The 12,101-nt window shown below is 20.6% G+C and overlaps 3 protein-coding genes across 3 annotated transcripts; 2 read left to right on the top strand and 1 right to left on the bottom strand.

The window, feature by feature from the left end:
- Positions 1-1,455: 1,455 nt before the first annotated feature.
- Positions 1,456-2,377, top strand: PBANKA_1200096 (fam-b protein; the record flags this gene model as incomplete). Its single annotated transcript, XM_034566044.1, has 2 exons — positions 1,456-1,524; positions 1,703-2,377. 2 exons carry the CDS (start codon positions 1,456-1,458, stop codon positions 2,375-2,377), a joined length of 744 nt encoding a protein of 247 aa, XP_034422680.1.
- A 2,449-nt stretch (positions 2,378-4,826) lies between these two features.
- Positions 4,827-6,857, bottom strand: PBANKA_1200091 (fam-a protein; the record flags this gene model as incomplete). Its single annotated transcript, XM_034566043.1, has 6 exons — positions 4,827-4,931; positions 5,093-5,311; positions 5,407-5,519; positions 5,670-5,739; positions 5,982-6,064; positions 6,299-6,857. The coding sequence occupies 6 exons, from the start codon at positions 6,855-6,857 to the stop codon at positions 4,827-4,829; spliced, it is 1,149 nt and encodes a 382-aa protein (XP_034422679.1).
- A 3,882-nt stretch (positions 6,858-10,739) lies between these two features.
- On the top strand, positions 10,740-11,890 carry PBANKA_1200081 (BIR protein; the record flags this gene model as incomplete). The annotated part of the gene is made up of 3 exons (XM_034566042.1): positions 10,740-10,757; positions 10,891-11,724; positions 11,810-11,890. The coding sequence occupies 3 exons, from the start codon at positions 10,740-10,742 to the stop codon at positions 11,888-11,890; spliced, it is 933 nt and encodes a 310-aa protein (XP_034422678.1).
- Between the last annotated feature and the right edge of the window lie 211 nt (positions 11,891-12,101).

The following is a 12,101-nucleotide window of genomic DNA, read 5'->3' as shown; positions in this document are numbered from 1 at the left end:
ATAGTTGTCCACTTGAAAATGTTATATATTTTGGTGATTTTTGCGTTAGTGTTTATGTTAGTATTTATGAGTTTGGGGAAGAAGTGGAAATAAGGAAAAAAGATGAAAAATGTCGTAAATTGAGTTGATAAGAAAGTGCGATTATTAAATATATACAAACTTATGCAAACAGATCATGCACAGTTATTAATTTTTTGTTTATAGAAGGAAAAGCGATTATTTATATAATAAATTTAATTAACTTATATTTGAAGTCAAATTTAAAAATATATAAATTTAAATAATAATAAATAGTAAACTTGCCTATTCATATAAAGAAGTATTATGTATATATGATATATGTCAAGAATTTGCTTCATATTTTATAATAAAACATAAATAAATTTCTATATGGTGAAATTCTCTATTATAACTGAATTATAATATTTATTTGACTTAATTATTATTTATAAAAGTCAAAATATTGTAGTGTTTAAATACAAAAAGCGTCTTAACATCTGCTAAATGAATATAATGAAAATAAAACTTAATGGTATTAAGTGTATTTCATTTTTCGACTTGAGATAAAAATAAATTAGTATATCATTCAATATATTGGTTCTATATGTATTATTTTTGGGATTTAATATTATAATTTGATTATTTGTTTGAGTTACATTTAAAAATATGAATATTTTATATTATTTTAATAGAAATCATATATTTGATGCTGTATATTCAGAGATATGTTTATAAATAAAATTATTACATATCAATATATAAAAAAATATATTTTTACACAAAATCGGTAAATAAAATGGAGAATATTATTAAGTAATACTTAAAATTGGAGAAATATTATAATAAAATATAATAAATTAGAAACGATTTAAATGTAAATATCAATGGTGCTTTGCTAATGTTTTCATTATGTGTTTGTATTTATTCATATAAAAAAATATATCCAATATTTTATTATTTTAATAGATATTTATTAATGTGTTCATATGTAAACAATAATAGGAAAATATAAGTTTATAAAATATTAAAAACGTACCACTAAAATCACCAACGTATTATAAATTATATTAAAAGCCTATTTGTATACCAATTTTCCAAAAAATATATTTTATGGAAAATTATTATATACATATATTTTTTTATAATTAAAATATTAAAAACGGTGTATTTTTTAGAGAAGAGTTAATATTTCTTTGAAAAAAAATATAATATATATATCCATAAACAATTTTAATGAAATAACGAAATTTATTATAACAATTACATTAATTAATTTTACAAAAAGTGTAAAAAGTTAATAAATGAAATAAATTCGTTTTTTTTATAGATATATTCATTTATTCATAAATTTTAGAACAAAAAACTAGTAAATATTACTATTTTGTGAATAAATATCAAGTTACCGACATTACCTCAAACTTCATATATTAGTTCTTTTATTTAATAAAGGTAAAAATGAGAGTCAGTGTTTTAAAATATGTTCTTTTTTCAATTGTTATTTGTTCTTTTGAATATGCCAAAAATGTAAGTTACACTTTATTTTCTTTTATTATTAATAATATTTCACTATAGTTTTCGTATCTATTTGTTTCACATTATCCTTATATTATTGTTTCATGTATTGGTAAGGTACTTATGTTAAGTTAAACCAACAATTAAAATTAATTACATATATGTTAATAAATATTTCATTTATTTTCAGGAACTATACTTTGTAAACGATAGAGGGATATGCCTTGAAAGGAATGTGATAAACTTTAGAAATAATAGGATATTAGCATATATAGATAACCAATTTGATTTAAATGAATTTTATGAATCAACTTTGAGTCTTGCAAGTCAACTTGGTGATTATGTTCAAGGTAACAAAGAAATAGCACACCTTCGAAATATTATAGATTCACATATAAAGAAGCATAAAGGAAGTAAAACATCACTTTATTTCAAAAATGTAGATAGTAAGACAAAAAAAATAATTAAGGAGCTTCGAAAAGAATTAGAAGAAGTAAAAAAAGAGCTTGATAATAAAAGGAATGATGAATTAGCAATACAACCAATAGAGAATAAAAAAATAATAAAAAAAGATGGAAATAGTTCTGTATCAGAACATGAAGACTTTAAACAATTGGAAAATAATAAAAATAATAAAATTGCATCAAGTAATTGTCATATGAAATCAAAATTGACTAAAAAAATTAAAAAAGAAGAAAAGAAATTCATCCTGTCGTATTTGATATTTGTACCAGTTGTTGTTTCAATACCAATAATAGGGTTGCCGAGCTTATTTATACTACTCATACCGTCTGGATTTTCTACAATTTTTTCCCTTATTAGACTCAATAAATTATACATTAAATTAGAAAAAATATTAAAATAACAACTTTTTATTATTATGCTTTATTATACATGTTTAAATGACTAGAAATAATATAATTAATAATTTATGCCATAAAAGTTATACTTTTTACATTTTATATAATAATTAAATATAATTTAATTGTTTGTTTTATTATTACATATGTTTTAATTTAATATATAATCACGTCATATAATTAATTTGTATTTGTTTAGTATTTATCAAAAACTCATTTGTCTATTTTCATGCACATATATTATATATTAATGAATTTTTAATGTACTAATTTTTAGCTAGTATTTATAATTATTTTAAATAAACAAATTTAAGCACACTTATTAATAAAATTACAAGGTATATATAGAGTTAAGGGTTCTGGTTTAGAGTTGCGTTTTGGAGAACTTGTATTTTGGGTCATGGCCCTGTACTGTGGGTTATAGTTTTGCTCTATGGAATCTATGCTTTGGGTTATGGTTATATTTTTATTAATTTGTTTATAATTTGATAATATTTTTGGTCTATAAATGGTTATTAAATATATATACTATATCCGTATGTTTAATCTCGAAATTAAGTTCAAATATACACCCCCCAAAGTAACATCACCATTAATATGAAAGTGGTTGTATAACATTTTTTCATAAGTTATAACATATATAATTGAGTGTTCATATCGATATAATATGGTTAAAGTAAAATATTTATATTGTATATATTAATATAGATATTGACTATATATGAATTCATATTATTCTATATGATAATTTCCTATGATATAAACATCGACAACCCATAGCTATATTGAATTATGGATATCATAATATGTTTCTTTATTTGATGAAACATTTTATTTAGTAAAACTTATTATTTGTATCATATTTGTTTAATTTAAATTGTATTTTGATAACCGAACAGTATAATAATTTTATATATCAGAGTATAAATTATAATTAGATTCATTTGGTACAATTGTCTACACTACAACATATATTCATATTAATATGCGTTTTTAAAATTAATTAAACATATTAGAAATATATAATAGGTAGATGTAAAGTACAGATTCATAAAATATCGATCGAGGTTCGACGACACAACGATATCTATAAAATATGTTTTATGCATCTAACATTTTTAATAATACAATAAAAATCGCACTATATATACAATATTTTTGAAGTTTTAATTGTAGTTACTATTCTCTTTTTGTATTTTACATTTGTATTAAAATTAATTAGTATTAATAGAAGTTGCTTTATACGCTTTAATTTATTTATCATAAGGTATATATTAGATTAATCACTATTAATTTTTAAACATTATAGTTTTGAGGTATAAATAAATTATATTTTAAAATAGTTAAAATATTAATAAAATTTTATGTTATAGTTTGCTATAATACTTATAAACAGTTTGGTATATAAAATTATGATATTAGTCTAAAATTTATAGATATAAATGAGCATAATATTGTATCAATTACTAAAACCTGAAATATTTTAAAATTGGGAAACATATATACAATTGTATATTAATTCAAAGTATATAGAAAAAGTATGTAATAATTAATTTAATTTGAATTAATAATATTTTTATTAGGTTATCATATATAAATTAATAAATATGTAATTTAAATATATTGTATTGCGAAGTAATATATATGTTCTAAAATGTTATACTTTAAAACAATGAAACAAGGAAATTACTAATTGGTTTAATGTATCCCTCTTGAGAGCATTAATTATCGCATTGTACTATACATTGATATAGCAGTAACAATAATAGTAATATTAGATTAATATATTATGTTCATTTAATACACTATATGGGTATAAATTCATTATATATATTATTAAACTTGTAATAAGAATAAAATTATATGCACAAAAAATCAAATGAAATATTATAGCCTTCAACGAAGTATGTCTTTAATGTGGTAATATTAAAACTAACATTACCAAGCAAAATAATATTAATAATTCTATAGTTTACTTAAAAATATTGTTTTTCATCATAAAACTAAATATAGTTTATTATAAAGCATGCATTACAATATTATTTATTAAAATGTATTTGTACATATATAATATCAGGACATTCAAAAGGTGTTACACATTATAAAATGTATTTTAATATATATATCAATTAAAATATAAAAACGAACTATAAACTGATCATGTTCTATCCTAAAAAACTATAAATATTAATATGAAAGAATAACCATGTCAAAACATTTTCCATAAAATATAATAGTTAAATTTGTAGTGTTCATGAAATGAAATACTCATAAGTACATTTTTATATTAAATGATGTGAAACATTTACATACAAAATAAATTTTCATATGATGAACAAGTGATGGTTAATTATAGTAATTTAAACTATATATCATCCACAAAATTAAACATATTTTGTTAATATAAATATTCCAATATTAAATTGTTAAAAGCTATTACATGGGTTATATGTTTTAACCTTTAAATCCATATAGCAATATGTACATTAAATTTAACATATTTTGTGCTCTACGTTTTATCTTATCATAATTTTTTGGATAGGATTTATCATGTCGGTTCTATGAAAAATACAAAAAATGATAAATACATGGAAGAAATACTTCAATTTACAAGGACAAATATAATATATTATTCATATATACATTTATACAGAAATTATATATTTTTGATGAATAATGAAATGTAATTATTATAATATTAAAAATTATATATTGGTTACGGATTCGACATAGGTAACACCAACGTGATCGTATTCTTTTGTGATAATAAATCCGAAAAAATTAGCAAACATATTTTTTAATACTATCTGTCTAATAATATCGTCAAAATCAATATGATCATTGAGAAAGTTTACACCTTTTTTGCCCTTTTTTTTATTGGCACTGGTTTCGTCATTTATATTTATCGATGTATTGGCAAAAAATGTTGTATTCGATTCCTATAAAATGAATAAATATATATTTAAATAAATTGTATGTAATAACTTGAAAAATATGATATATATCGAGACGAAGGAAAAAAAGATCTTCTTACTTCAGCTATTGTAAATAACCCAAAATTATATTTATGGAATGGTGTGACGCTATATTTTTGTATCAGTACCAAATTTGAATTGTGTTTGAGGACAATTCTTGGTATAAATAAAACTATAATTTTATATAAATGCAAATTAAAATATTATGGAGTTTAACAAAACAAAAAAATAGTGGCATAAAACATTGAATAATTACACAATAAATATAACATAAAAGTGATAACCATATATTAAATTGTTTAATTAACTATTTTTTATATACCTTTACTATCATTGGAACCGAAACCATATAAATCCTTGGGTTCATATAACATTTTTACTATTTGATTACACTAATGACAACAAAAAAAATATATTCATATAATAATAATTATATTTTTTTATTCAAACTAAATTTCCCAACATAAAAAAATATGTTTGTTATTTATACCTTATTTGGATTGCGGATTTTACGATAAAATTTTGCAACGTCTATACCTCCATAGTCCGTAAAACTTATAAATCCTTTTCCCTCGAATGCATAATAACTGCAATTACTATTTTAATTACAATAATATTTTAAGCGATCTATAACATCGCACATAATTTCTGATGCTTTTTTAGCTTCTTCATAATCAGTACACGATAGTAAGTCTCGATTTTCATGATTTTCAAACTCTATTGATCAAAGTGGAATTATTTTTAATTTATAAAATAAACAAAGCGAAATGTATTTATAAATAGTATTTTGATGATCAAATCGACATGCAAATGCTTATTTGGGCGAATATGCATTTAACACTTCTATAATGGCACACGTATATGTATAGTTATATTATATAAGCGTACTTTCTTACTTATCATTATTTGAAATAAGCTTGGTTGTATAATGATAGTCTATAATAAAATTACCTTGAGCATCTTTATTTGGAATAAGATTATCTAAATATTCTTTGTCTGGAATAAGATTATCTAGATATTCTTTGTCTGGAATAAGATTATCTAAATATTCTTTGTCTGGAATAAGATTATCTAAATATTCTTTGTCTGGAATAAGATTATCTAGATATTCTTTGTCTGGAATAAGATTATCTAAATATTCTTTGTCTGGAATAAGATTATCTAAATATTCTTTGTCTGGAATAAGATTATCTAAATATTCTTTGTCTGGAATAAGATTATCTAAATATTCTTTGTCTGGAATAAGATTATCTAAATATTCTTTGTCTGGGGTAACATTATTTTTGACAGTTTTTATCAAGTCAATTGGGGCTATATTTGATTTGATTAGAACATCTATATCTGGATACGATTCCGTTATAAGATTATTATTTTTCATAAATTTGTCTATCTTTAAAGCATGCTCTAAAGAATCATCGCGTAAATCACGCGCAGTTGCAAAGGATTTATTGTCCACATATACGAAGATGCTTATAAGAAAAAAAAAAATTTTAATATAAAATTTATTCATTTTTGAACTTTACAAACAAATGTTAAATTATATATTAGTATTTTTTTTAATTAAAAATTAACAATTCGAAAAATAGCGCACGCACATTAAAGTTGAAGCAAATAATTTTCTCCAATAAAGTATAAAAAACAAATATTTATTTAAAAAAAATACAAATTATTATTTAAACGAGAAACTTGTATCCTTTATCAGATTTATAAGTTCATTATATTTTTTATTTAAATAATTCAATCACAAGACGACGTCAATAACAGAACCTTTCATAAATAATGAATATCAAAAATATTATGATTCACAATCTCATTAATATTATAATATCTAAAAATAAATAACTTTAATTATATTATATAAATGATATTTTTAACATATAGCATTACGAATATACAAGTTTTGTATTTTTATAATTAACTAAATTCAATTTAAAATTTATAAAACATCTCATTATGTATGGAATTACATATATATTTATATATAATAGAAAAAAAAAGTTGTTATTACCTAATAGAAAATCAATCATTTAAAATAAAAATATAAAAGTAAGAAAATAATATAAAAATATGTATTTATTTTAATATAATTATTTATATTTACATCAGTAATTATATTCAAATAATTGTTTTGATATATTTTCCATTTGTTTTCCAAATTTTTTTTGATAATGCATAGCTTTTAATATAAAACATTTATTGTATTTTTAAATATTAAAATAATTTAATCTGAGAAATTCAGTTAATTTTATATATTAATAATACTATAATAATAACAATATTTTTTTACCTCATCATAATAATAGTATATTAAAATTTATATTATGAGAATCACACATTTTGTGATTTTTTTATCACTTTTAATACAAATTTTACTAAATAACATTTTTATAGCAAAATTTTTAATTTTATAAAAATTGTGTATTGGTAGTAATATTGACGTCCATACTTTTTTATAAATGAATACAAATTATAAATTTCCTTTTAATAGTAAAGCATAATATATATAAAATTAAAAAAAATACAAATAAATAAAATGCTGAAACATAAAGTTGTTAAGCCAAGAAATATATATATAATTAATTTATTTTTTAATTATAATATTCTTGTTGAAGAGGTGTTCATATTTGATGGATCAAGGTTATGTATTATGGGTTATAGTTTTGTTCACTGAATCTTCGTTTTGAGTTAAGGCTCGGGGATATTGTAATTTAATTTTTTATAATTTGATAATATTTATTGGTTTGTAAATGTTGAACATATATATTTACCATTTCCGTATGTTTAATCTCGAGTTGAAGTCTAAATATGCACCCCCAAAGGGACATAGGCGTTAATATGAAAGGGACTGCATACCATATTTTCCATATGTTATAATACTTATATCTAATTCGTTCGTATATATTAAATGTGGCAATATTATAACTTCGAATTATATATTTTATTGCTAATTTTTGGCTAACTATATATAAGAACCCTTATTATCTATTATATAAGACTTGATCCATAGTTATATTGAATTTTCCACATCATAATGTACAATGGATTTCTTTATTTGGTGAAATCTTTTATTTAGTAAAACTTATCATTTGTATCATATTCATTTAATTTAAATAATGTTATCAAACTGAACTATATAGTAATTTCATATATCATGGTATAAATTATAATTCGATTCGTTTTGAATAATCATCTACATTATAATATAGCTTCAGGTTAATGGGAATATTTTTATTGTTAATTAAAGATATTACCAATATAGAATTGGTAGTCATAAAATATAGATGCATGGTATATCGATCTAAAATCGACAATACAACGATATCTATAAAATATGTTTTATGTATCTAGCATTTTTAGTAACACAATAAAAATATACATATTAATAGTAAATTACATTATAGATATAGGCATACTATCCTTTTATTTTTCGATTATATATAGTTTCATTTTATGCTAAAGTTTTAAATTCAATAATAGAGATAGTTCTATACACATTAATTTATTTACTATAAAGGTATAGTATTAGATTAATCACTATTGATTTTTAAATTTTAAAGATTTGAGGCACAAATAAATTATTTTTAAAATAGTTAAAAGAAAAATATAAGTATATTAATAAAATTTAATGTTATAGTTTGTTATAATACTTATAAAGAATTTGGTATATAAAATTAACGTTATTGTACTAATATATATAATATTGTATCAATGACTAAAACCTGAAATATGTTAATTTTGTGAAATATATACAATTATATATTAATGCAAAGTATATAACAAAAGTATGTAATAATTAATTTAATTTGAATTAATAATATTTTTATTAGGTTATTATATATATATAAAATCACAAATATATTGTTATTGCTAAATAATATGTTCTAAAATACTTAATTTAAAAACTATGAAACAAGGAAATATTATACATTGATTTAAAGTATTTTTATTAAGCGCACAAATTATTCCGTCGTACTATACAGTGATATAGCAGTAACAATAGATAAACGTATTAAATACGAATAAATATAATGTTTCTAGTTGATACATTACATGAATATAAATTCATCACATATATTATTAAAGGCATGATAAGATTAAAATTGTATGTATACAAGATTAAATGAAATATTATAACATTTATTTAAGTAAGCTTTAATGCGATAATATTAAAATTAACACTACCAAGAAAATAATATTAATAATTCTATAGTCTTAAAAATATAGTTTTTCATCATAAAAATAAGTATAGTTTATTATAAAATATAAAAACAAATTACATCTTTAGAAAAGTAATAATTATAAGGCATTTTTAATGTATGCATGAATTGAAAATTTTAATGGTAGAAAATATAAAACATAATTAAACTATATAGAATAAGTAAATTTGATATGGCTACATTCTTGTCTTAAAAAACATAATTCCCTTATCTCTCCTCTCAAAGTGCAATATGCCAACCTAATTACGCATAGTTTTCTATTATACTTTAAAATTTTCATCAATACTTATTTATGTGTTATATATTTAATATTTACTAAGTATGATTTTAAAAACAATATGCATTTAAAGGCTTATTTAAACATAAATATCTTAATAATTACGGGCTCGGTGCTAATTGTTGTTTTAAACAATGGAAAAGATGTGCAAAATATATTATAAAATTACTCAATAAGGTATATTTCTAAATTGAATTATATAGGAATAAAAATAAAGTTATTAGACTCATTAAGATGGATTATGAACTTATTTATATTAAATAAAAACAATATTAAAATTATGTATATGCAATTAAAAAAGGGAAAATTCAACTTATTTAATAAATGTTATAATTTTAGAAATAACAATATTATATATTATAAGAAACATATATATAAGTATTTAATATATTTAAAAAAATGACTATTTATATACTTTTAAGATTATAGTAATAATATAACTTTTTATTTTTTAGATATATACAGTATTTAAGTTTTAGAAGGGCAATCATTAAATCATAAGATATAGATATATTCATTTTCTATGTTCAAACATAAATACATGGAAATATACATTAAATTCTTTATAAAAGTATATATATTTTTATAATAAAGTTATACCAAATGTTAGTAAGAATATCATGCTTTGTGTAAAATTCATTATATATATTTAATTAAAATGTATTAAGCAACCCTCTATTTAAGGTAATTTAGCTAATTATGATAAGCATAAATAGAACGTTTCTTTACTAATAATTTTATTATGTATAATAATTTAATTATCGAAAAACATATAATATATTTAACTACAGACAATTGATATTTATAGGGTTAAAGTATTTGCGCCACATATTGGGGGCAGTGTATATAAAAATACCATGATTTTACTCAATTTACAAATCAAAAATAAAATTCAATTATGATGGATGCCGAAATAGTATATGGATTTTTTAATAATAATAATTTCATTTACATTTTTTGATATTGTATTATATATATCATTAAACTTTATTTTAATAAAATTTTCAATAATACATGTTTTTATTAATTATTTTTAAATGTTTTTTTAGTGTAGGAACTTCATTTATCTAATGACGAAATTTCCCGATAAATTGATTAATGGACAGTATAAAATTGAAGATGATCAACATTTCAAACAGTATTGTAATAATGACAGTTGTGATACTGATCTCGAAAAAGTTAATGCTGGATGTTTATATTTGCTTGATGCATTTTATAAGAATTCTGATTTGTTTCAATCTGTTGCAAATAGTAACATCAATATTGTTGAATACATTATAATATGGTTAAGTTATATGTTAACCCTAAAGGAAAATACTAGTAGCTCCATGAGCCATCTACAGCATTTTTATACAACATATATAAATGGTGGTGATAAGTATAAAAATTCCATAACAGGTGTTACGGAGTATACAAATTATAAGGATCTTATAGATAAAACAAATATGATGAAAATGGATATTAAAGATATATCTAAATTTTATGATGCATTTAAAACATTATGTGAAATGTATACTGCATTTGATGAAAGCACGTCAAATTGCACAAAATGTTCGGAAAAAGCTAATCAATTTGTTGAAAAATATAAAGAACTAAATGGAGATTCTAGTAATACTGAAGGCACTTCCTACAATAAAATATTATCTACATTATCAACTGATTATAATAATTTAAAAAATAAATGTAGCAATATTGCATCTTTTCCAGAGATAAACACATCAACAAATACTGCAAAAATTACTAAACAAACTTCTGAACAAACTGTGCAAAATTCCGCACAAACATCTGAAGTTGCATTATTAAGTTCGTCGATAGGAAACAAATTAATTCCAGTTTTATCGATATTTGGTGCAATAGCATTTTTTTTAGGAATTGGATATAAGGTAAATAATAAGCCAATTAAAATATATTCAACAAGTAATTTATGAATATAAGTAAATTATACATTTTTTTTAATTTTTATATTAGTATTCATTATTTAAGTCTCGAAAACGATCTCGAAAACAACATTTAAGAGAAAAGCTAAAAAATAAAGAAGAAAATGAATAATTAATATAAGATTCGAAAATAGTGACACGTTCAAGAATATTAATAATGATTGATATATGTTAAGAAATTGTCTATTTCGAAGTAATTTTTTACCATAATTTTTATATAGTTTTTATGTTGTGGGTCAGGGTTATGTTTGCGGATCCCATATTCGGGTTAGGGTTAAGTATTACATTGCATTTAATTTTGCATAATTTGAACACTAATTAAA

The sequence above is a fragment of the Plasmodium berghei genome (assembly GCF_900002375.2).
Source record: "Plasmodium berghei ANKA genome assembly, chromosome: 12".
NCBI lineage: Eukaryota > Apicomplexa > Aconoidasida > Haemosporida > Plasmodiidae > Plasmodium > Plasmodium berghei.
The sequence above is the reverse complement of the archived record's forward strand: the minus strand, read 5'-3'. Positions and strand labels throughout refer to the sequence as shown.